The sequence below is a fragment of the Nilaparvata lugens genome, chromosome 8 (assembly GCF_014356525.2).
Source record: "Nilaparvata lugens isolate BPH chromosome 8, ASM1435652v1, whole genome shotgun sequence".
Taxonomy (NCBI): Eukaryota; Metazoa; Arthropoda; class Insecta; order Hemiptera; family Delphacidae; genus Nilaparvata; species Nilaparvata lugens.
The window spans coordinates 34,737,494-34,763,275 of record NC_052511.1 but is presented as its reverse complement, the minus strand read 5'-3'; the positions used below and the strand labels follow the sequence as shown (position 1 = coordinate 34,763,275).

The window sequence follows — 25,782 nt, the reverse complement described above, 5'->3', positions numbered from 1 at the left end:
AATGATTAGACCCATATAAACTTGATAGATATTCATAGATTCACAGAATATTATTTTGGAATTACTCAAAGTTGAAATCGAACCAGCCAGTCATAATTTATGAGGAATTTGAATAAGATAAGATTGCGTTTAAAATTCGGGCGCCTGTAAAAGAAATTCATAAGTTTTTTATAACAGCATCAGAAAACTGTAATAAGATGCACATACTAGACCTGCTCTTATTATTCCATAGCAATAAATAAAACTTTTTTTCTCTAGATTGAATGTAAAATCCCTCCTGCGTAACTTTCCTGTAAATTTCTCATGCCTATGAGTTCTTGACTCTCATTTTTCAATACTTTACATTCACTCATTCCATCTTCAATTTAATATTGAATTGCCAAATTTCCTTGCATTTCAGTGATGATAATTATGCCTGGAGACCTATATATTTTTTTACTTGCATTTTTGGTGATCTGCCAAGCCAGTCTAGGTCGATGGCCTATTGCGGTATAACAAATGGATCGAAATCCGCATGGCGACACTAGTCTTGGCCAAATTTTTTGCCTGAAGCTCTTCGTTTGCATTGCTTGAATCATTTCAGCTTACAACAATTTCATAATCTCGCGTTGCATTCCCCTAAACCACATTAGAGCCATTGATGCCACATTGGCATCTTTGATCTGTTCCCACTTAATTGTAGTTTCCACATGATAGAACGGAGAACAAGCACCCATATATAAGCAGCCTTTTCTTATACTGCAAATATCGGGGAACCGAGCTTCGCTCTTTATTTTTATTTATTGATGAAGAGAACACAATTCTCTAAAATTATCGTGTTTATATTTCACAGCTGGCTATACATCATCTTATGAATTTCGGGGATGCGATATTTTGATTTTTCACATACTCAATCGCTCACTCACTTTTTTACTATCCACAGACGACAAAAGTCTCAGCTGTTTCAGCCAAGGATGAATTATCCTTTTAATGTCGTTCAGCGAGTTTTCCCAAGGATGAGACCTAGTGCAATATACTTTTTATATCATAAACCTACTATGTTCCAAATTTCGTGAAAATCGTTAGAGCCGTTTCCGAGATCCGTTGAACATATGAATAACCAGATATATAAATACAGAAATTGCTCGCTTAATATAATAGGATATGAGGGAAAATACGAGATCCCAATCAATTTCTCAACATACGGATTTCCATGGATAACATGAGCGTTATTAGACTATTGGCCAAGTAACTCCCTTGTACCAGTAGTCGGGTATTATCAAGGTAGCTGACATTAATTGAAATAACGAACTGTTTTTGATAATAAACTGATAAAGGCTGAACACGTTAATAATTTACAAATTAAGAATGAAAAATAATGTATTTTATTCATCTTAATTTTTTATAATATGATATTCACTAATCAATATTTCCTATAAAAAAGCACCTCAAAAACAGGATTATCCAAATTTTGAGTAAATAGACTTTGAAATATAAGATTTTTTTGCTAATCTCGAATTAGCCATTTTTTCTAATTCTTGGAATAAATGTTTCTTCTTCTTTGGTTTACAGCCGTTGGGCTGGCTTACAGCAACTCTCCATCCCTCTCTCTCGGATGACATTTATATGAAACAATTAATGTTTACAAAAAATAAAATGAAAGGAAATTCATAGATGATTATAGTAAAATATAGATGAAAAGAATATTACGATCATACTTCGGAAGAAATTATTATGTCACATTATGAAGAGAGCTTGCAACTATAAAAAAGTCTGCAAATAATACAGTATGATATAGTAAATAGTAGAATATTGTAAGTTACTCTAATCAAGAGATAGCTATATTCTTAGATTATTTGGAAATCAAGCAATAGAAACAACGACAATTGAATTAAGACGAAGTATAAAACCGATTTCGATCAGATCAGAAGCCATGCAGTAAACTGGAAAGTTTAAAAGCAGTTAAAATAATTCTACTAGAAATTGAGAAGGTATAAAAATTAAATGTACCGGCAACAAGAACGTCAACATTGGCAATGAATTATTAATTATTGATTACTGTTTCTCTTGTGATGTGCTTCTATAATCATAATAGCAAGATGAAAAACGTTGTCTGCATAACATTGTTATTCAATCATTCAATTCATTGTGAACCACCTTTTAAATACGGTACTCATTCGAAGTACCGGTACCCAGTAGTTTACATTGATTTTTATCGTTTTAATTTGTTGTATGAAGCGCATGTTTGGAGAGTCAACTAACATCTGTTACATTTTGAAGCAGTCACAAAAAATCCACAATGAATTCTAGTTGGATAATTATTAAAATCATCACTCGCCTCGGCAAATTATCTCTGATGCCATTCAGTCGAATGCAACAAATTGGTTTCAAAGATCACAGTTATTCAACAATGTTGATCAACATATCTGTATTGGATTTTTCCCAACATTATAATTTGAAATGCATTTCAATTCTGTTATTGTTGATACCGACTGAAAATATTAGTGAAGTACTGTGTGTTATACACTAAACATCATCTCCATAAAATAGACTATGGAGTTGGTATGTGCTAACGTTTTAACATGTAGGCTAACAGTGTGAAGTGAACTCTGCTTTTATAATCCGATAGCAGTTTTTATCTGAAAAAGGTAGTTGAAAATTAGCTCCACATCGTTACATATGTGCTTGTTCATACAATATTGTTATGGTACAGTGTTGATTTGAATGATAAGTAATGTGCTCTAGTGTTTATAATTCAAAGTAGGCTAGCTAATTAAAAAAAAACATCCTATCAATAAAAAGGATTTGAGGAATAATATTTGGTACTTTTGTTTAACTAAATTATTTTTAGAGATGGTTCGAGGTATTTCTTCATCAAAATAGGAAAGCTTCATCAGTTTGAAGGTATGTTCCCACTATATTTTTCATTAATGCAGAGGCAAGTATTGTTTTTTTTTATTTCTATGTTTCATAGTCTAGACTTTGAATCATCACTCTAATTTTTAATATCAATCATTCATTTCTACATTGGTGAAATTATTGAGTAGCATGAATTGGTACAACATTCAGATGATTGAACCTTGAGAGTAGAGCGAGCATGGCAAAATGAGAAAATATTTGAGAATTAATAAAAATGAAAGATGGAATTCGAAAAAAATAATGATAAGTCGTGGACTCCATAAGAGAAAAAAATTATTGCGTGGTATTTTATTTAGTTTTGATAACAACATACCGGAAAGGTACTTTAATGTAGGTCCACTCATTCTACAATAATCTGGTATAAATCTGAAAGAGAAACATACACATTCATGGTACAGTGCCAATGTTACGTGGTTTCACATCAAACCGACAAGCTGTAATATGACATGACTAATAATAGAATTGACAAAATCTGTCTGTTTTCATTCAGTTATGGGGCGGCTTTACAATATCAATTATTATTGTGACTTTTTGGAAATTGTAATCATATAACTCTTGATTTATAATTAAATAATATGAAATTGAAAATGTTGCAAATATTTTTTATTCAATATTAAATTTGAAAGAAATGCATTTTGAATATATATATTCCTCTTCGAATGTTACTATGAATATATTTATGTTTAGGCTGTGATCCTCTCTAGAAAAATCGCTTAAAATAGGTAATCATTTATTCCTTCATGAATTGATTTTGAGAACTACTCTAGGAGTGGCTTTCGTGTTTCCACAAGTACCTAGCTCAATGTTTTTAGAATATGTGTTACAACACAAATCATCATCAATTTAGGAAGCCAAACTAGGTAAACAGTCCTTCAATTGTTCAATTCAAACTCAATCTACGTGGTGATCGGACGTGCTTATAAAACACTAATAGAACCCATAAAATTTTGAAATTCATAAAACACTTAATATTCCCCCGTTTATATAAGCAAACTCTCAAAAGTTCAATCACACTCCTATTGTGAATGATAAATGTATCACCTCAAAGAATGAAAAATTATCTCAATTAAGAGATTTTCTCGTCTCTGAATGAAAATTTATAATATTTACGATGCTCTAAGATTTATACCAGATAGAACTTATTTTCATGTAGTCCTACCATCCATATCCATGCGTAAAAACGTTCTTTTAAATAATTTGAAATATTTTGAATGTTGTGGTAAACAATAATTTGTTCCGAGAGAAGCATTTTTCTTATCAATATTAGAAGTTATACCCGGTGCCGGTTCAAAGCTAATCAGACACTACTTATTGATTGCGTCATCAATTATTGTATTGCAGACACATTAATGGAAACGGATCCTCTATCATTTTTCTGAAGTAGCATCAAAGTTATTGAACCAAAAATTCAGATTTTCAATTTTCTTAGAGCTGACATACCTTATTACTGATAAGAATTTCCAAAACTGATAGGAATATCCAGAATTGTTACTAAACATTTATTTATTTTCAGAATGGTTCAGTAAGCTATTTTTTTTCTTTATAAGAAATGGTGATATATCTGTATCCACTAAAAATGATATTGTTAATCTTTAGACTAAAAAATTAAGAACTCAATCCTTTACATTGAAAAAGTAATAATATATAATTATAATTAATATATTGATTGATATTTCTATTAAACTATTCTAACAAATTTTTATCCCAAAAACTAACAAGTAAATATTGATACCATATTGGGAATACAATCATAACAAATTAATACATAAATTTGCCTCATATGAATCAGTATGAGCAGAAACTTTATCCTAATTTATCGATCAGCCTTTTAAAAAATTCTCTTGAAATACCCTCAATTAATGACTTTATTCTTTGCATTGGAAAATTCCCCACAATTCATACAATAAAATAAAATTGACGTATTCTCATAAAATGATTAACAATAAATCAATAATTTATTTTTTATCCAATGAACGAATCACATGTTTTCGTGATAATGGAAAAACCTATTTGTTTTGGAATTTTGATTTAATTCTCATCAACTGTTGAAAATAATGAGAATTTATAAATGATAGGTAGCCGATAAGTTGGAATATTAATCTTGAAACATTTCTCAGAGTTCAGAGTCTGAGATTTTTCATATGGAGATGGGGATAACCATTTCAGATATCACTATCTCTGTTTTTTAAGTTATCCGAAAGTATCTGTAGATTCTCTAGCATGTGATAAACTTTGCCAGCAATAAAGAGACCCAAGACCCCTACAAAACATACCCTTCAACTGAACATCTGACTCAGCATTCTATCGAATCACTCTTTTCTCCCTCTTCTTCTACTTATCTTCTTCGATTCATTGCGTTCTCGTTAGAATCTTGAGCTTGTAACAAGCAGAGAAGCCTTTCAAAAAGCTCTCGTAAAGCTGTGGGGTTCTCAGAATGAAACAGAATGGTAGGTATCGACAGGTCACCAGCGTATTTGACGAGAAACCGTAGAAATACTGTCATTAACTGATGTGATGGTCTATGCTGACCCTTTCTCAACTGTTCAACACGTTATGAAATTGATGCTCTTCATTTAGCCCACTTACTCCTTAGCCTTCTTATTCAGAATTAATTAGATCAACTCCATCAACTGACCTGCATCTATCAACATACTAGAGTGAACAATGAAACCTGATGAATATTTCGGAAAATAACATCGAATTTCAACATTTCCAGAGCTTAGAATATGAGTAGGCTACGTTATTGGAAAATTTACAGTATATATTATGATTTTTAAATAATAGTACCGTTTACATTATTCCTTTTTGATATGCACGTTCAATCATCACGTGATTATGAAGCCACTAGGAATCTACAATTTATTTTATATATCGAGGAAAGTAAATGAGAAATGAAATTTTTTTATCAAATACCAATGATTATTATTATGTAATAATAATTATAAAGTTCACTCGATAGCATGAGATATATAAGGTAAAGTTGTTAACTCATGATCAGTGTAAATTTATTTTACTAGGAAAGCTAGGAAATCCAAGTAAGGTTGCCAGGATAAAGTATATTATAGAGGAGTCCAATTAATACGGAATTGACTGCATTAATAATTCTGCATTAATCATCTGGATTTCGTGCTATCAGCTCTCCAGATGGATGTGTATCCCTTTGAGCAGCTCTCCTAACAGAGAGTTGTGAGCTTCAAAATAATTTCCTAGTGGTTTGGAACCCACCGAAAAATGTAGTTCTATCCATTCATAAGCACCTTCCTCATTACAACTCACTCATTCTGCCAATTTATGTATTTATAAAGCAATATGAAATGAAATTATTATAGTGTAGTATTGTAAATTATAATAATTATATATTATTATATTATTATAACATATTATTATATTATCATATAATTATTATAATTTACAATACTACACTATAATAATTCAATATGGCAATAGTAGGTAGTTCAATTTAATTTTTCCTACGTTTGAGCTAATTTAATCTTTCTATCGTTCAATGATATTATCTAGTTCATACTTTACAACTCTATGAATTGAACAAATAGATTCAATTTCACTCAAAATGACAGTTCATTGTTATTCAGAATTCAAGATTGAATTAATTTGAAAAGTCAAATTTATTGTATAGGCTAAGTTGTATTAGTATATAAGCCACCATAAATATATTGAAATCGTATGTAGGCCTATACATCCAATAATTTTTCATAATTGGATCAATTGAATAAATCTTTTTGGTTGAAAATAAATATAAAATTATATAATACAGGCCTACAGTAATTAGTTGAGGCTCATGTGAGCTTCATCATAAACAAAATAAAATTTGACAAGGAGTTTTCTTGAAAATAATGAACGTCGTGATCGACATTGAAGATTCGAATTTGATATAGCTTTAGTTGAGATGTGGCGATGGTTTGTTGCAGATGGCGGACAAGTTACATGAGTATCAGGGAGTTTTGGGTCGAGTGCATGCCTGGAGGGACAAGGGCAGAACGCGATGGCAGGAGTGGAGGGAGAACCGACCTGACAACATTGGCGAGGTGATCCGAGGGGTGCTCAGGCCCACCCCGCAACATGAGTCAGAGGCCGCCAAAGAGGGCCCCGCTGAACAGGATTATTCGCACATTTACAGGTCAACAATCGTTCAATCATTAATTTTATTTATTACTGTATATATGGAATTGGAACATTATTCAATACTTTTTTATGACACTATTATGTATAATAACTTTTAGCATACAGCATGAATTTATTATGTGACACCAAATACAATAGGAAGCTACGGTCTAGTCTTCTAATCTGTCCTCTGTGATAACCTCATAGAGGATAGACTAACACAGTGTTTTTAAAATAAATAGGATGAGGCCTATAATACATTTAAACTTGGAACAATAAAATTGTATTGTTTCAGTTACAGTGAATAGGATAATAATGCTCATTCATAATGAAATGTTTTTCTTCATTCATGTACTTCAATATGGAGAAGTTTATCCACAGTAACAAGTACTGCATTGATTAACTACCGTAATTAATTGAAGTGAATTAATAAAGATTAAACATGAGTACTAATAATGATAAAATATTTAATTATGGATAAAAATTATTCTCTTCAGATATCTAATAATATATTCATTTTCTTTTTAGCTTATCCGAACATTATTAGCTTCTGAATAATTATCCAATTATCTTCTTCTCACAATAATTAAAAGTTTAAACTTGCTTATTTTATCAGTTTAACAGAAAATTATTTTTCTCCATATTGAATCGATTAATATTTTATTCAATAAATAATTATCATATTAATTCAATGAGAAGCTTTGGTGCTATTTCTGAAAGAATTCTGAACTTCAAAATTAATACCACCATATTCATAGGCCTGAATTTATTCAATCTATGGATATTTTTTATCAATATGGCTTTTATAGGCAGAGAGATCCTTTTGGATTTAATTTTAAGGGTCAAGTTAGGGTCTAAGGTACCGTAGTATTACATTGTGTTTTTCACATTATTCATTGGCAGAGAAGACTTATACAGTCCTAACTCCGCTCTTAATAAAGGCAATTAAACTACGCCACTAAAACGACACTTTGTAATTAAATTATTGTTACATCTAAATATATCTATATAAATGGAATAGATTGCCCATTCAGACCTGTTTTCTAGGACACTTATTCAATCCAATGAACCATTAAAATTTGTTCAAATCTATAGGTTGAATGGTCCATTAGCATGGATGAGTATCCTAGAAATTGGGCTTCATTCTATATAAATTTTCTATCAGATTTTAGTATTATTAGATACTATCAGATTTCTATATTCAATTCGATTCAATTTATTTCACCAAAACACAGAAAACAGTACAAAGATGTGTGACAATCAGAATAAAAAGCAATAATTATTATTCTAAATATCTATAACAACTATCTGAAAAATACGGCTGGAGGTGAAGAACTACTGGCATAAGTGAAACACTTGTTCGCAAGTAGGAGTAGAGACTTAACTTCTTCTAAATCTTAAACTAATAGTTTAACATGGAATCTTTTTATTCAAACAATGGTAAGTATATTTAAAATAAATGCTATCAATTGTGATATTGATCCTGACAGTAATGAATAGTTTTAAAAGCAGAAAAAATTTTGAACTCATAAAATATTATTATAATTATGATTTTTCTATCATAGGATTTTTCAAATAAATTTGTAAATGAAATGAGTTATATTTGATTGACGTGTTTCAATTTTTGATTATCCTATCTATTTCTCAATAACTTTTATGATCAAGTGAATAATAATAGTATTGAACAGGCGAAAAACACGTGGCGAACTGGTGCGCGTGTCAGCAGCAGTGATGGGCATAGAGTTCTCGTACGCGGCGGAGACAGCATTCGTGTCGCCCACCCTGTTGCAGATCGGCGTCGACCACCAACGCATGACCCTGGTGTGGGCACTGTCGCCACTGGTTGGCTTCTTCCTGACGCCCGTGCTCGGCTCCATGAGCGACCGCTGTCGCATGCGGCTCGGTCGCAGGCGGCCGTTCATACTGGCTCTCGCCGTAGGCGTCTTCTTAGGTAGGCCTGACTTCCACTCTTTTGCCAATTATTCATGAGTCATGATTATGTCATGGTGGCATAATCAGCCACATCGAAAAAGTGGCTAAGGTAGCGTAGTATGTTTACACATTATGCAGGTCCAACTACCTCTCTTCCTAATTATTCATTACTGTATTGTCATGTGTGGCAATGACAATTGTTATGTGTGGCACAAAATCAGCTTTTAAAAGCTGAAATTGTATTCTGATATTGTATATTTTATTTTATTTATAATGAATGTTGTACCGGTATGTGACCTGGCTTTTGTACTGATGTACTTTGGCTTAAATAAAAATCTTTGAATCATTGAATCAATCAGCCACATTAAAAGTCATAAAATATTGAAATATCTATCTTTCAAAAACGTATGTTGTGAAAAAGAAACAAGTTCACTGAAAGAAAATTTCACAGAAAAAAGCAAGTGCTTTCAAACTACAATCAATGATTTATGTGCTTAAAAAATGGTAAATTTTATCGTATCTTATTTTATTAAACCACATACATATAACTGGATATGCTTAATGCAATAAAACTATTAGAATCTAATATCAAGTAAGTTTGCATTAGTCTCAAAGGAAAAACTCATGTTGCTTATTGGTGTAAAGAAAAGAAACTGAAATCCTAAATATTTCCGATTACAGATAGATTCATATGTATTAAAACATGCATTTTAATTTCTCTGGTCTAATTATATTATAGAAGTGTTGTCTCTCTTCTGTTTAGGGCTACTTGTAATATAAATAGAAGTACAAATCTCAGTACCCTTTTTTTGAATTATTTTATCACAACATGTTTCGGACATTCATGCCATTTTTCAAGTCAATTAATTTACTATCTATTATAAATCTACTTCTATATGAATATAAATATAAATATAAATTAATTGACTCGAAAATGGCATCAATGTCTGAAACATGTTGTGATAAAAAATAATTAAATAAAAGGGTACTGAGATTTGTATTTCTATTTATATAGAAGTGTTACTTGGAGCCTACTTATTCATATATTATGTAAATTAATTAATTAATTAATAAAAATTAAAAAAAAAATCAATGCAACTTAGAGCCGATAAAGCATGATTTACAATAATTTATCTTGAAACATTGTAGCCTACTAATTTTCTCTATTATTGTTATGTTGACTGATGCTTTTAAGTTGTTTGTTAATCGTTCAAGCAATCTTTATAAACTTGTGTTTCCATGTTCATTAAAGAATTGTATTGTCTTAAAATCAAGGTAGTTATTGCGATTATGACAATAAAGAGAAAAATAATTGAAAATCAATAAACAATGAATGGAAAGTGGTTAGTAAAAAAGTATTATTATTTTAAATACTTTTTATAAAAACTTATCTCAGAATAATAACGGTTTTATAGAATAACAATCTTATAGAATAGGATGATATATACATGCCCTTCCATACACACCCTTCAATAAAAATAGATGCAATATATTTTTATATCTAATTGTGACAATAAGTTGACGTTTGAAAATGGGTCGTTTGCAGGTCTAATTTTGGTTCCGAATGGCGAGCGACTCGGACACTGGATGGGTGATTACTACCCATCAATGGACGAGAGCTTGAAACATTTGAACAATGTGAACAGTACAAACAGCACTAGTGACAACTCAACAGTAACACCGACAGTCAAACTACTTTCGGATGCGGACTTTCCCCATCCGTGGGGCATTTTCTTCACCGTTTTAGGCACTGTACTCCTCGACTTCGATGCCGATGCATGTCAGAGTCCTGCCAGAGCTTACTTGTTGGATGTCACAGTCACTGGTAGGCCTAATATCATACATGTTTGTTATTGTTTTCTAAATTGTCACAAATCGATAGAAGCCATTCAGTCTGAATAAGGTCACTCAACCACGAGTAAATAATATGATCCCGTATCTTTCCCTGTTCATAGTCGTTTCTTGTCAGTCTATTTATTCATTTAATCAGTCTATTAAATGTGTCAGTGAATGTGTAAGCTATCAAATATCTAAATATATATCATGAAAACACTGGGTTGCTGTCAAAAATATCACTTATTCAAATAAGTAATATTTAATAGGTAATACTTATTTAAATAAGTGATATTTTTGACAACAACTTATTTAAATGAGTAATATTAATAGGTGATACTCATTTAAATAAGTGAAATTTTTGACAATTTATTAAAATAAGTAATATTTAATAGGTGATACTTATTTAAATAAGTGAAATTCTGACAACAATTTATTTAAATAAGTAATATTTAATAGGTGATACTCATTTAAATAAGTGAAATTTTGACAACAATTTATTTAAATAAGTAATATTTAATAGGTGATACTTATTTAAATAAGTGATATTTTTGACAACAACCCAATGTTTTCATCATGGATAGATATCACAGAATTTCATCAGCAACAGTATCTGAAGAAAATAAATATCTTTTTGTAATAGATATGTTTGAAAATCAATGTTTATTGTAGGTAAAATATGACGTCTTCAATTAAGAAAATAATATTGGCTATACCTTCAAATTATACTCTACGTTGTAGGCCTATTGACCTTACTTACTGTATTATTTTTAATGTAATTTCATTGTGTGTACAGTTGCTGTAAAACTTGATTTTATTTTTTGTCGTACTGTATTCAATTTTACTTCGCCTATTGTTCAAACGGCAATAAAATCATTTTTATTTTTTATACTCATGACAGTACTGGTTGCCATAAAAGCCAGTCAGGAGTTGTGCAGTTGGATGACGAGATATTCCTTACATACAAACACACAAAATAAACGTTTTGGAAGAATATTGGACATTCACAGTACGCAATTCAAAATTTGCCACAAATTCCGAATTTCAATAATATTTCTGATGCTGTGTCAAAGTTTCTATTCAATCCAATATTCTGATGCAAGGCATTTGAGGAAGCAATTTTAGATTAATTTCACTTTAATGACTGAATGCTTTTTTCACCTTAAGATGGCTATCGTACCGTAAGATGGTGCTAAGGTGATACACCTTAAAATGTACATCAATGCCAGTGGTAATATATTTTCATCGGATAATAGAATATTTTGTATTGTCACGATTTTCAATGCCTTATAGCACAAAAGCGGTAGTTTTCATACTCGTTATTATAGATGAATTATTGTTATGGAGGAATTTTTCAATCCTTGAAAATTATTTTGCAGAGGATCATGCAAGAGGTCTTAGCACATTCACGGTTATGGCGGGGCTTGGAGGCTTCATGGGATATGCAATGGGAGGCATCAATTGGGACGCAACTGCAATAGGTGAGCTATTCGACTGAGATTAAATTAGTTTTAAGATAACTCACTGTTATCAAAGATTATGAAGAATTGTTTCATAGTAAAATAAAAACTCAATATGTTGTATTTTCTACTTGGCGGAGAAATCACAATGCACTGATAGACTACACACTTATAACTTCAACACTATGGTTAATGTTGAAGATTACCAAGTCTTATTCATGACACTTTTCCTATAACAATAACCTATTCTATTATAGATTGAGTCAAATGTTCAACAAACCTTTTCCCCCAAGTTCTGGCACCTGTAAGGTGTTGGTTGTCTTTGATTGTGTCATTAATCACTGTTGGGCCACTACTCATCGCATGATCCTGATAGCCTGCAACAAAACATACAACATTGCTTATTCTATTATAATCTTTCAAATATTGTACACAACATTATTGAAGCATGAAAAACCTTCAATAGTTGACATGATTACATTCAATAATTTTATTTGCTTATTAAATTATGATAGACCACAATCATTTTATCCACTGGGTTGTTCTTATTCCAGGTGAATACTTGGGAGGTCATGTAAAAGCCGTGTTCTCTCTGATCACAGTCATATTTGTGATTTGTGTGCTCAGCACAGTCACTGCATTCAAGGAACTGCCACTGGATCTCGTAGAATCCGACGCACATAATCCAAACATGGTCAGCATCCATTCCTTATTCTAAATTAATTTTATTCATAAAAGTATACTAAAGTATTTCACTTTTGATAGAGAACTGTGTAAGCTCAACTCACAACTAATAAATGTAACATCGACAGTTACACTAGTCTTGAAGTTGTTTGCTGATTTGCTTTAATATTAATTGATTAGAAACTATATTCAGTAATACATTTAATAGATACTAGTTTCATTGTTACTTTTCATTTGTTTCAAAAATAATTAAGGTAATTATTCGTATTTGGATGAAATAGTGATTGAATGTTTCAATTTTATTATTCGTATCATACATCATAGATTATCATTGAAATACTTTTTTATTTTTCCCAAGTTCACAAAATTTTGTTGGAGACCGTTGATTTCACCAAATAAAGAGTGATATTATTAGGAGTTATTAATTCATGATAATTATCAAGGTAGTTTAAACTACCTTAATTTTTACGATATCTATGTTTTCAGATTCACTAGCATAATTATTGTGTTGAATAGTTTTTTCTATTTTATTGTATTGAATTGTTGTGCTCAGGCAGACGAGGAAAAGAAAGGTGAGATGAAAGAAAAACAGAGTCGAGTAGAAGAGGACCCATTGCCGATTGGACATCCGACCTATGGCTCGATTGATCAGTATAATACAACCAACATTGAACAGGTACAAGTCTCTCTAATTTTATCCCAGAATAGCATTTCATTCCATGGTGTATTTTTTATTGAATGGTGACAAAATTTCTTGTCGGCATGAGTGTGTTGTATAGAGGATTATTGTTTTGAGCTTTATCATTTGAGCGTCGTGGTTGTGGGTTTTATAGGACAGAAGTGAGAATTGAAAACCAGTCATTAAATATATACTCTATCCTCAAATTATATAGAAATTGATATGCGTCCTAAAAGACATAATAAAGACGTGTACCTTTTTGCAGAATTTTCAGCATATCGAAACTGGATGAGAAACTCAATTATTTTAGATTACAATTTGTTAGAACTATGATGATAACGAAATTGATAAGGAAGTGTGACATTCGCCGTGAATAAAATGTTTAGATTAATCCAGTTTGTAAACTGCCACTACAATTCATGTCTACTGTGAATTACAGTACATAAATATACTAATTATAGTTATTGTTGAGTGTCTTCGAATAAAAAGTGTAATTTGTTTAGTGGCTAAGAGCAATGCTGTATAAGTCATATTTCAGGCCCCAAATATTCCTTGTTTTGATTGATCAATTGAAGTATTGATTTCCCTTTAATATTTTGAGACTTCAAGTCTCTAAAAGAATTGCCGTATATGTCGTATTTCGCACACTAGAAATTCCTATCTTGATCAATTGAAAAATTGATATTCTCATAAGATTTTATATGTGGGTGAGGAATGTACTATTATACTAATTTGTATTATAGGAAACAGCGTTTGGAATGACAGAGCATTCTCGTGGTGAGAATAATACCAATGGATATGTGAACCACGCTTATGATGAAGCGCAGACCACTACCATACCAGACATGATGGCTGAAGAAAAGGTGACTGATTTGATATTTTGAAGAAAATCAAGAAAAGAGATAATCACTACTATTTGATGAAGTTCACAAACCACATCAGGAGTGACATCTATGTTATAGGCAAAATACCGTTCATTCATAAATATTTTACCTGCTAAATTACAATACAACTGTGGATACCGGAACCAGGACTTCCTATATAGGCTACTTCCTGTATTATAGCCTTTAGGAGGTCCTACTTGTACCCTATAAAATGTACCCTCGAATGCAGTAGGTAATCTATTAATCTATATAAATAAAATTGGTTTTCTAGAAGAGTATTATAATATTATATATAATAATAATAATTATAGCCTCCTTTCTGAATAATCTAGAATAGATCAATATTCTGATTACTGAGTTTTTGTTCAGTTCGTGAAGTTATTATATATTTTATATAATTTTATTATATAGGACAATATTCTTGTCCCAAATATCATGGGAAAACATTAACGATATTATTGTGGATGTCTTATTTGAAATTATTTAATGCTCATATCAATGGAATAAGACCTCTATCACTTTATGAAAGATTATTCTCCCTATACACTTACCGTATTGAAAGTGAGAATCACTCAGATTAGCCAAAATCGAACCTCGCACTGTTTAAGTCAAGCCGCAGTATTCACATCCATCAGTTATTCCCTTCTCATTTATTTTTGATGATCAATGGAAACGGGATTTATTTATATCTCTATTGAAATTCTTTTTTATCACTTTCGTGGGTTTGTTGTACAGTATTTCCATGATGGGATGCAATTCTGATAAATTTGTTGTTTGATATGTCGTGAACTCAATCACACTTATTTTGTGAAATAATATTTTTAATTATTATTTCTATAAGTTTTTATAGTATCAAGTACAGTACAATTCATATATTTATTTTGTTTTACAGGTAGCCCCACCAACTCTGAAAGAATATCTGATGTCAATACTCTACATGCCAAAGTCAATGAAGATCCTCTGTCTGACGAATCTGTTCTGTTGGATGTCGCATGTCTGCTACTCACTTTACTTCACAGATTTTGTTGGAGAAGCTGTTTTCAAAGGTGATCCAAAAGTAAGTATAGTAGCTCAATTTGTTCTCTATTTTCAAAAATATTTTTGTTGAATATTCATAATTTATTTTAATTATGATCATAATGTGGGAGAATACAAGTTTCTCTATCCTTTAACCGTTATATAATTCCAAATTCCTAATACTTTCAAATTCACTAGAGAATTAAGTGGGGATGTATTAAATTACTCAAATAATGTTAGGTCACATAACATAATTTGTCTGAAAAAACAAGATAGGAATGCGGAATGGGTTGTGCCACAGATTATTCAAAAGAAGTATGTAATCTGAAAATGCTAATAACTTGCTCAATCCTTTGAAGTTGAATAACGTTTTCTATTTTTATTGATAACAACAATGTTTGCTGGAAATTTCCCCACAGAGAGTAACAAAGAGTGATCCAAAAAACAGGTTTTTTCAATTTCAGGCACCAGAAGGCACAAAAGAGAAAATTCTTTATGAGGAAGGTGTTCGATTTGGTTGCTGGGGGATGTCCATGTACTCATTGTCCTGCGCCTGTTACTCCACAATCATCGAGAGGTTGATCAGGCGATATAAGTGAGTACTGAGTTCCATATCCTTGTTTTTTAATGGTATTCTTGCTATTATAACTCTACACATTATTTTTGACGGAAAAATACGACATTGTAATGTGTAATGCTAACGAAAACCAGCGCTCCATACCATTGATGATTGCTAGATCACCACTATCTTGTTAAGTTTAGTCAATAATAGGATTTTATATTACCTGTTAATAAAAAAATCACCAGTCTTCTGAAATGTTTCTGTAGCCTATTCAACAAACGTTCAACAACGCTTCCACCACTGGTTTTTATTATGTAAGAAAATAAAACAACCCTAGAAATTTTGCTATAATAGCATTTTGAATTTGATGTTATTATATTTCTATATAGATCATGCTTCTAGTCATATTTATTGTGGTTACAAGTCAATGTAGCTCCATTGAACATATTTAAATTATTATAATACTCATCTTGATAGATTTTCTTCAATTTTTCAATAAAAATTATTACAAAATGAAATGTCTTTAGAGTGAAGATAATGCAAAAATAAATTATTATAAATTGAACTACAACAAATGTAACAAAAACGAAATATGAATAGGAATTCCACTAAAAAGTTAACATTTTTCAAATACTTGATGAAAATTTAATTTTTTTTCAATGAATTATTGGGAAATCGTTTTCTTTTAAATAGTTGATGTTGTTATTATGATTATTTATTCTTTATTAACTTGAATACTGTGGTTTTTTTGTAAGATAGAAAGATATGATTGAAAAAATATATGAAACTTACGTTCAACTAAAAATGAAAATAGTGTAGGGTTAGACCAGGACCTGTGTTGTCACAACCACTGCTGCACATGGATTCGGCTGGTTATAAACAGGTTTGTCAGTGTAACTGCTCATTAATATCAGTTTTTGTTAATAATTGAATGACTGGATGTCTTGCTTTCAATTTCTAAAAATTACAACTTTTCATGGTATTGTTTTGCAGCCTACATGCGTTATTAAAGAAATGAATACGGTATTTCAATTATAATTTTTTGATATATTGAGTGTATTCTAATAACGATATATTCTGTCACTCTTCTTGCACATACTTTGAAATTCTATCTATGTTCATATTATTCAATTTGATTTTGTATCTATCCTATTCTTCATACTCTGAGGTACCTTCAAATATTATTCATTTACGAGTATTATTAGAGAAATCTCTCTTCTATCTCCTACTGTTCTGAACTACTGATATCTGCTCTGTCTCATATTGATATCATTCTCATATTATGTCAAAAATATAGATGACAGGTTAATCAGCGTTATTTTTCTCGTAATATCATGAAAAATTCACTCAATCTTGATGAATTTGTTGAATTTGGTATTAGTTTGGGCTTAGACCGTTGTACTCTCCCGATCATTGTATATGATTCATGCCTGTATTATGAATGAAATGGATAAATTAATAGAACTAATCTGTACTAAAACTGTATTCTAGATTTGATACTGTTGGTTTTCAATTTCCCTGTTGAATCCAGGAATTTTGGACGACTAAATCTAGAAGGAAAAACAAACAATAAAGTCATACTGCAGTGTTTTATTTTGAAAAAAATATGCAATTCCAGGGCAAGAGTAGTGTATGTTGGAGGACTACTGTTCTACTCGTTTGGAATGTTTTTGATGGCTGTTTCTGTGCACCCGTTCGGTGTGATCCTGTTCTCGTGGACTGCTGGTGTCATGTACTCGACGCTCTTCACCATGCCATACCTTCTTATCGCCCACTATCATGCTAATAACACAGTAAGTATCTTATCATTTTATGTGGTTCACTGGACTCAACTGTCCAAACTTCGCCATTTAATTAAATGAAACAAAAGTCCTATTCTATTCTTCTATCACCATAACAATAATTATTCTCATCGTCCATGCACAAGCCTGGAACTTGACTGTGGGCATCATTTTAGCAAAAAACGCCATTTTTATTGGTAAATTGTTTGGTTTTTCGCGAAATGCACGCAATTCTCCACATTTTGGGCATAGCTTCGCCTTTAATGTCAAATCCCAATTATTATGTTTTTATACGTTTCTATTAAAAATTATAAATAAAATGAAATGCAATTACTTTCAAAAATGTTCACAAAAAAGTTTCTTACCTTGAAAATCCAAAACACCTCTCTTCCACTTGGAAGCCATTTTCATAATCATTCTGTTATGATTCTTGAAAGTTATATTGTTCAATCAAGTAGTTTGTTATTGTTTTTTTGTCTCTAATATATTTATAGAATATCTATCTTTTGGGAGGCTATTAATATATAAGTGATACATAGCTCAATTGGCTAATATATAATTAAATTGTTATTTATTGAATTTTTTCTAATCTTCAGCTTTGATACGAATCTTCTATTCACAAATTTATTTATCATTTCAGTAGAAAGCGATAAGATATTGTATCCCATTCCAGTATGGAACAATTCAAGAGCATGTCTAACTTCGACAATAGTCACAATTAGTCCTTGTTAGAGTAGAGCTGCATTCATGTGTAAAATTTGATTCAAATGGCATCAATAGGCCTTCCATTATGCATGGCCAAGTCATTATAATTGCCTTCAATATTATTGGGGCTTATACAAAATCAAGGCTTGTATGGACTACAGTAACTATATTACCCAATAATAGCATAGCCAAATACTAGAGATAACATAGCCAAATAGCATAATACTAGAGGTGGCTATGATAATAATAATAATAATATAATAATAATAATATAGTAATATAGTTACTGTTTTCAGTCATTCATTCATTCATTCTTCATTCATTTATACAATTATTACATCATCAAAATGATAGGGAGAGAAAAAGTAAGGTAACCTTGTGCTATTCCTCTCCCAAATGTAGATATAACACATAGTCCGAAATAGGTTAAGTCTTGTAGTTCTTCAATTCACAAAATGTTCAGTCCTCAAGTATTTTCACAATGTAGATTTTCAAATTTAGATGCTTCAAAACTAAACACAGAAGAAATATTTCATATTATTATAACTAAAATAGGAAATATTGACATATTAAAACTATTTCATTAATCATTAATCTTCTTCTTCCAGAGACATTTACCCCCAGCTTACAAGCTTTCAGCATTGGTTGAATGGAAAGAAATTCTGATGTTTTCAAGTGGATCTCACTTTTTCAATTGTCGTTGATACTGAATATGGAATGTATAACTACCGACTTGAAAGTTGCCCACAGACCCTACAACTGGACGTGGGCACTATTCATCACTAATGCTCTATATTCATTATTCATTCATACAATAAGTAAATCGTTAAAATGATAGGGAGAGGAAAAATAAGGTAACCTTGTGCCAATAGTCACAAGTAAACCTTCCATGAACCATCAAACTAAACAAACTGATTTGATTTGTGCTATTCCTCTCTCAAATTTAGATAAGATGACACATAGTTCGATAAATTGATTGAGCCTCTTCACTTCACAAAAATGCTTCAAAACCAAACATAGAGAATATATTTCACATTATTATTACTGAAATTGGAAATATTCATGTATCATTCTACCATTATTTCGCTTCATCTAGCTGTAATCCATGCCTCTTTTTTATACTTCCAGTTCGAATTAAATCCGTCAGGCGAGTCAGTAACGATGACGCGTTTGCGAGGCCTGGGCACGGATGTAGCCATTGTGAGCTCGATGGTGTTCCTGGCCCAATTCATGCTGTCCATCTGCATGGGAAGCATCATCAGTGCAGTGGGCACCACCACAGCTGTGGCTGCAGTCGCCTCTTTCCTCGCCTTTTGTGGCGCCATCACTGCCACCCAAGTCATGTATCTTGATCTATAACTCAACTATCCACCATAACTGTCTAATAAAACTACTATCCACCAATCTCCAAACCTTTATTTACAAGAGCCTCTATATGATGGTTGATTCTATAAATTGTAGACTGTAAGACTTGAACAGTACGATTTCTCACTGTATAATAATTATTTCAAACATTCAATGAACACAATATAAATAAAACTAATCATGAAAACACAAAAAACAAACAAATGAAGATGTGGCTGGTGAAGCTACGATACCAGGTTCTGTGTGTATTATAATAATTTATAATAATAAAAAGTGGTTGACAGTTTAAATTTGTGTTTTCATTATGGAAAAGTACCACATCACTCACAACACAACTGTTAGGTTAAAACTAATTACTTCTGCTACAGTAAATATTGAACGAAGAACTCGATAGTAGAAGGAAATTTTAAGAATGAAAATGTTGAAGACGCTTCGCCGGAAACTGAGAGGTACCGCGGATTCGATACCCAACTTTTGGAAAGTTTCATTCTTCAAATTTCCTTCTGCTATTTAGTTCTCCGGTCAATATTTGCAGTGGAAGAAGTACTTAGTTCTATTTATATAGCTTTCATTGGATGTTTGAAATAATTATTATACAGTAATAATATTCCAGCAGTTGGTTAGCTGCAATTTCTAATAAAATCTACCGTCTAGACTTCTATTTGATTTCTCGTTGAAAAAAATCATAAACCAGGTACTCTGTAATGTAAAAATTATAAAATCAGGGTGGGTAACCATTTCTGAAAATAATTTCATTTCACACGACATGTTTCGACTTATAATGTCATTTTCAAGTGGAAATTATATTTACTCACTTGTAAATGGCATTATTAGTCGAAACGTGTACAGAGAAATAAAATAAAGTTGAGCATCCTTTTTCAACTTTATTTTATTTCTCACCACATTTTTTGATTTAAACTATAATTGAAAATTATATGAAAATTGAATTAAGTCACTTAAGAATGACATTTTAAGTAAAAATATCTTGTGAGAAATAAGATAAAGTTGAAAAGAGGTACGGTACTTTGAATTTCTTAATTTCTAGATGAATACGAGTACACCTTACCAAGGAAGTGATTACTACTCTGTAAATATAAGAGTGTGGCTGGTAGTAGGGGGATTGAAGAAAGGGAAATGAATGGACGTACAGTCAACAGTTTCAGGTGGATCTCGAACTGTGAATATTGAATGCAGGCCAGAAATAAAAATGTTGATACAGAATATTCATGATGTTTTGTCAGGTTAGCGATGTATAAATATGTCAAAAAAACTTATGATTTTTTGACGTGACAACGTCTTATAAATTGGTTTGCCGAGTGACACTTCAAGAAACTGCGTTACGTTCCCACGTTATGCGCTCACAATGAGAGCGAGTGAGAGCGTTCGTTTCGGTTCACGGTCGTCTGGAAAGAGCACGAATAGGAGCAGTGGCGAGCAACGCAGCAGCAACCAGCAACCCGAAGGCATTCACCTGGAGAGAGAGTGAAACTGAGCAATCTCCTGCGACTGTGCCACTACTTAGTGAATAGGTTATGTAAATAAGTATAAGTGAATAGGTATAAGTGTAAGTATAATAGGTATAAGTGAATAGGTTATGTTGTAGTAATCACAATGTTGTGGTAGTTTTCAATCACAAAATTAGTATAAATCGTTTCTCAGCCAATAATAATTTGTTTAACTTGAAAAAATGAGCGCGACTTGCTATGTAAAAAATTGAATCGAGCACAGTTACCCCGCCTAAGAGTGAGAGAGACAGAGTGATTTTGTTGAGGATGTGTGAAGGTAAAAATAAAATTTTGTTAATATGAAATTCAGTGCGAGATTCTTTGTATAAATTAATGTTTTAAATATAATTCTTTGTATAAATAAATGTTTTAAATTGTTACTATTATTTCATCCTTCTTCCTACTATAGGAATGAATATTCACATTGAAATTATTTTACCACTCAAAGTCGTTGTCACGTAAAACTTTCGCCCGTATACCAACTTTACAGGCTACTATGCAATTTTTTATTGGAGAGAGGTTATCAGAATCTTCTTTTATCGCATGGATCAGTTCCATGTTTTCTGCTGCAAGTATGGCTGCTTGATGACAGATTTGCATAGCTCCACTAACAGATTTTCAAGATCATAAAGTTTTCGGTGGTTTGGAATCTACCTGAATCTGAGAGTTCAACTTCTTATTAATCTACTATCATCTATTATCAGTCTCACAAAGTGAGGTTTCAGCCTCACAAAAGCCTAGGCATCATCATCATCATCGAGCAGAAGAAAAACTTACAAACTTTATGCATATTTTCTATCTGATATCTTTATGTTTGTTGGGTCCTTGAGTCGATATAGAACTTGATAATTCTTATCGAAATCTTTTTATGATATCTATTCCATGATTGAACAATTTTTTGTCTCCTCTAATTATCGTTTTTCCCTCCTTATTATTCCAAATTATTCTAGGAATGTTTAAAACATTTTTCCGCTATTCAGTGTTGAATTATTTTGTTGATTTGTGGAAATATTCTCAATCATGCATCAGGCATATTTGTTTAACTAGATATGTATGATGATCATTGATGAGACATATTTTTCCCAACCAATGACGCCTGTAATACTTTTTACTTTCCTTGCCCTATTACCATAGGTAAGGAAAGTATTGCTTTCCGAAAAAATTTGAGGTACCCCAATTTCCAAATTTCTAAACGTTTCAAGGTCCCCTGAGTCCAAAAAAGTGGTTTTTGGATATTAGTCTGTATGTGTGTGTGTGTGTGTGTGTGTGTGTATGAGTGTATGTGCGTCTGTGTACACGATATCTCATTTCCCAGTTAACGGAATGACTTGAAATTTGGAACGTAAGGTCCTTACACTATAAGGATCCGACACGAACAATTTCAATCAAATGCAATCCAAGACGTCTCCAGCGTTATTGTCCTATCACCAGCTGTCTCATATCTTTGAATAGTAGACTTGAGATGCGCGAGAACACTAGCGTCAGGTGATCAATTTTCATAACGGCAAGTTGTGTGAGTGCGCCACACCAGATTTTTTTGTCATACTTACTCAATTGCAGCTGCAGAACAAGAAAACATGTGATTTTCATTACAGCATACTATACTGTAAAGAGATCATATGTTCTTTTTACAGTCGAGTATGTTAGGACTCTACTGAGTCCTAATAACATCTGAGTAATTAATGCTCGAGCAGCAGCAGCAGCAGGTAATGGTTTCTGTTTCTCAGCAATATTATTCTTTCTCAGATAAGTATGACAAAAAATATTGTACGTAACTTGTACGGTAACATATTTACCACATTCGTATGAACAATCATATACTTATGCGGTACCTAAATTATCGTTACCGGACTTGTTACGTAAAGTACTATTATAATTTCTTATCACACAGAAAGTTTACTGTTTCAGTATTATTTCGTGAATTACAAGTGCATCCATTATAATTACTAATAGAATAATTGTCAAGTCGTGCTTTTTTCTAATTAATTGTCGTCAAGCCTTACTCGGCTTAATATGTAATTCCACAGAAATTAAACTAGTAGGTTAATTGATGATAAGGCTACTTGATATTTATTCAGATCATGCTATATATATGCTATATTTATGATATTTCATCAATACTTGAATGTACAGTACCTACATGATTGTCTCACAACTCAAGGTCTATAAATAGACCTTGTTTTTTAGAATGGTTTCTATAGACCTTGTCACAGCTTAGTCCTACAGATTTGCTCATTGAAAGACAAAAATCGAATTGTGAATTTCAAAAAATCGTTCTGAAAACTCTATGGAATCGTCCTGTAGCCTACGTACCTACTACACATTAAAGAATCAATTAAACTAACTATTTTTGGAAACAATGTTCTCCTTTCATCATTAAATCAGTTAATTATGAATTTGATCATATTGTGAAATTATTATTCGTGAAATAAGTAATAGTATATTCAGGTTCTGACATAAACTACATCCACTTCTGGGTTGATGGATTTAGTATATTTCCTTATTTTTCTCATTCATGAATGGTACGAGCTCTATACTCTGGAATATTTGTATTAATTTATCATCATTGTGTTGAGCGACCATTATTCGATTGATTTATTGAGTCAATCACATTCTAATATGAGGTTTGTGGCTCAATAAACGCGATCACGTTACTATTTTTGAAAGGCGCCCATTACCCAGGAATTGATACAACGATAGAAGTGAGATTGTTTGGATTCCATTAGTCAGGTGGCCTCAGTGAAACTCGATTTGCCCCTTCATATTTAATTCAGCCTTGCCGGTTAAAAATAGGCGGACTTTTGGTAATCGAGGGAGGGCTCGGAAAATCAATCAGTAGTTCAGCAGGTCTACGGGTGGAATAATTATTGGCCACTAACTTGGACTTTCCGGACGGTTTCAAGGTGACCAGGCATCAATGATTAATCAAGGTTGCTCAATGCTGGTTAAACGTCTCCATTATCAGCATGCATTGCGCACTGCAATGCTGCACTTGACCACTCCAAGTGACGAATTACTACTTGTTTTCATTTCGTTACCATCTTCCACAGCACAGTCTTCTACTCATTGATAACAAATAATTAGAAAACCAGTCACGTACAGTTCACAAAGTCAATACCCTTTTACATACATAGTTCTTTTCTTAATTGTCTGCTCTTGATGTGCATTTCCTTCCGTAGTTTTACTTCCTATTTATTTTCAAACAACATTTTTTCTCGCATATTATACTGACATTTCTTGCTTCAAACTATTATAATAAAAACTAATTAGATCAATAATTTGGTATCTATTTCGAGTATCTTTTTCGGTAGCTACAAGCCCCTCCGAATGTTTATTGAGACTGGTTTATTGTGGTAAAATTTAACTCGATTCTTGAACTTTTTAGTGGAAAGTTTTCCTGCCATACCCTGAGGAATGATCCTGTTGAAGCTTGGATTTGATATAGAATATAGAGTTTATGCCTCTACATTTTTTTTCTAAACACTTCAGGTTTAAGCAATTCTACAATAAATAGATTTCGTATTTTCTGTCCACACCGATGTGTAGGTAAATTTCCCTTTGGGTCTACAGCTTCATGTTATTATCATGTTGTACTTAATTTGAAGAATTTTGAATATTAATGGAGCTATTTCATTTGTAATGTGAACGAGAATAATATTTCCTTTCATGTTAGATTGGTATGTATTATATATGCGGAATCTGAAGTAATTTTCTACCGCATTATAGTTTTAGTGATCTTTTTTTAGAGAGCTATATACTATAGCCTATACGGTATATCATCATAATAGAGGGTTCAATCATACAGATGAGGTTTGAGGGGAAAATGGATGAATCTCAATTCATATCTTTTGAAATTTGGCTTTTAATATAATATTTTTGATTAGAGATTGAAATTTATGAAAGCTATAGTAGCCTATTCGAAATTCCCTATTATATTAAAGTTGATGTTTGAAATAATGTGACTTGTATTTTCTGATGTAGCCTACTGCTGACAAATGTTTTGTATTCCATTCAAATTAATACATTCTTGAAAGTCCAGAATTATGAGGAACATATTCGATTACAAGATACAATACAGGTTTTGAATTCACTGATACTTCAACGATATTTCGCAAAGAATATCAGTTCAAAAAATCCGAAGAAATATTTGAACTGATGTCAGAACTATTAAAACAATACAACTTGAACAATGATGAACGTTTACAAGGATATCATCCGAGCCAGTTTCGAACGAGCAAGCATTAAATGACAGTTCAGCATTAGAATAGTATTATCATATCAATAGATTCCAAGTACTAAAACAAAGTTGTGAGCATGACTTTTCAAAAAATGGTAATAAATTATTCTGTTAATGA

General features: G+C 31.8%; 2 protein-coding genes across 16 annotated transcripts in view; one reads left to right on the top strand and one right to left on the bottom strand.

The window, feature by feature from the left end:
• Nucleotides 1-19,961, top strand: part of LOC111047359 (proton-associated sugar transporter A) — a 36,194-nt gene extending 16,233 nt beyond the window's left edge. For 5 of the 12 annotated variants that reach the window (XM_039434626.1, XM_039434620.1, XM_039434624.1 and 2 more), the window contains 11 exons: nucleotides 6,828-7,036; nucleotides 8,709-8,971; nucleotides 10,499-10,777; nucleotides 12,165-12,266; nucleotides 12,800-12,939; nucleotides 13,483-13,605; nucleotides 14,352-14,471; nucleotides 15,385-15,549; nucleotides 15,974-16,104; nucleotides 17,690-17,864; nucleotides 19,686-19,961. In XM_039434626.1, the coding sequence (XP_039290560.1) occupies nucleotides 6,828-7,036; nucleotides 8,709-8,971; nucleotides 10,499-10,777; nucleotides 12,165-12,266; nucleotides 12,800-12,939; nucleotides 13,483-13,605; nucleotides 14,352-14,471; nucleotides 15,385-15,549; nucleotides 15,974-16,104; nucleotides 17,690-17,864; nucleotides 19,686-19,916 (1,938 nt within the window). In that variant the 3' untranslated portion in view covers nucleotides 19,917-19,961. Of the gene's footprint in view, nucleotides 1-2,316; nucleotides 2,918-6,827; nucleotides 7,037-8,708; nucleotides 8,972-10,498; nucleotides 10,778-12,164; nucleotides 12,267-12,799; nucleotides 12,940-13,482; nucleotides 13,606-14,351; nucleotides 14,472-15,384; nucleotides 15,550-15,973; nucleotides 16,105-16,890; nucleotides 16,955-17,689; nucleotides 17,865-19,685 lie in introns of those variants that run through there. The other 7 variants (XM_039434629.1, XM_039434627.1, XM_039434628.1 and 4 more) reach the window with 6 other exon arrangements.
• Nucleotides 1-25,782, bottom strand: part of LOC111047356 (synaptic vesicle glycoprotein 2B) — a 73,239-nt gene that overhangs the window by 35,526 nt on the left and 11,931 nt on the right. For all 4 annotated transcript variants that reach the window (XM_022333091.2, XM_022333094.2, XM_022333092.2 and 1 more), the window contains exon 2: nucleotides 12,526-12,622. In XM_022333091.2, coding sequence (XP_022188783.1) covers nucleotides 12,526-12,580 — 55 coding nt within the window. In that variant the 5' untranslated portion in view covers nucleotides 12,581-12,622. The remainder of the gene's footprint in view (nucleotides 1-12,525; nucleotides 12,623-25,782) is intronic.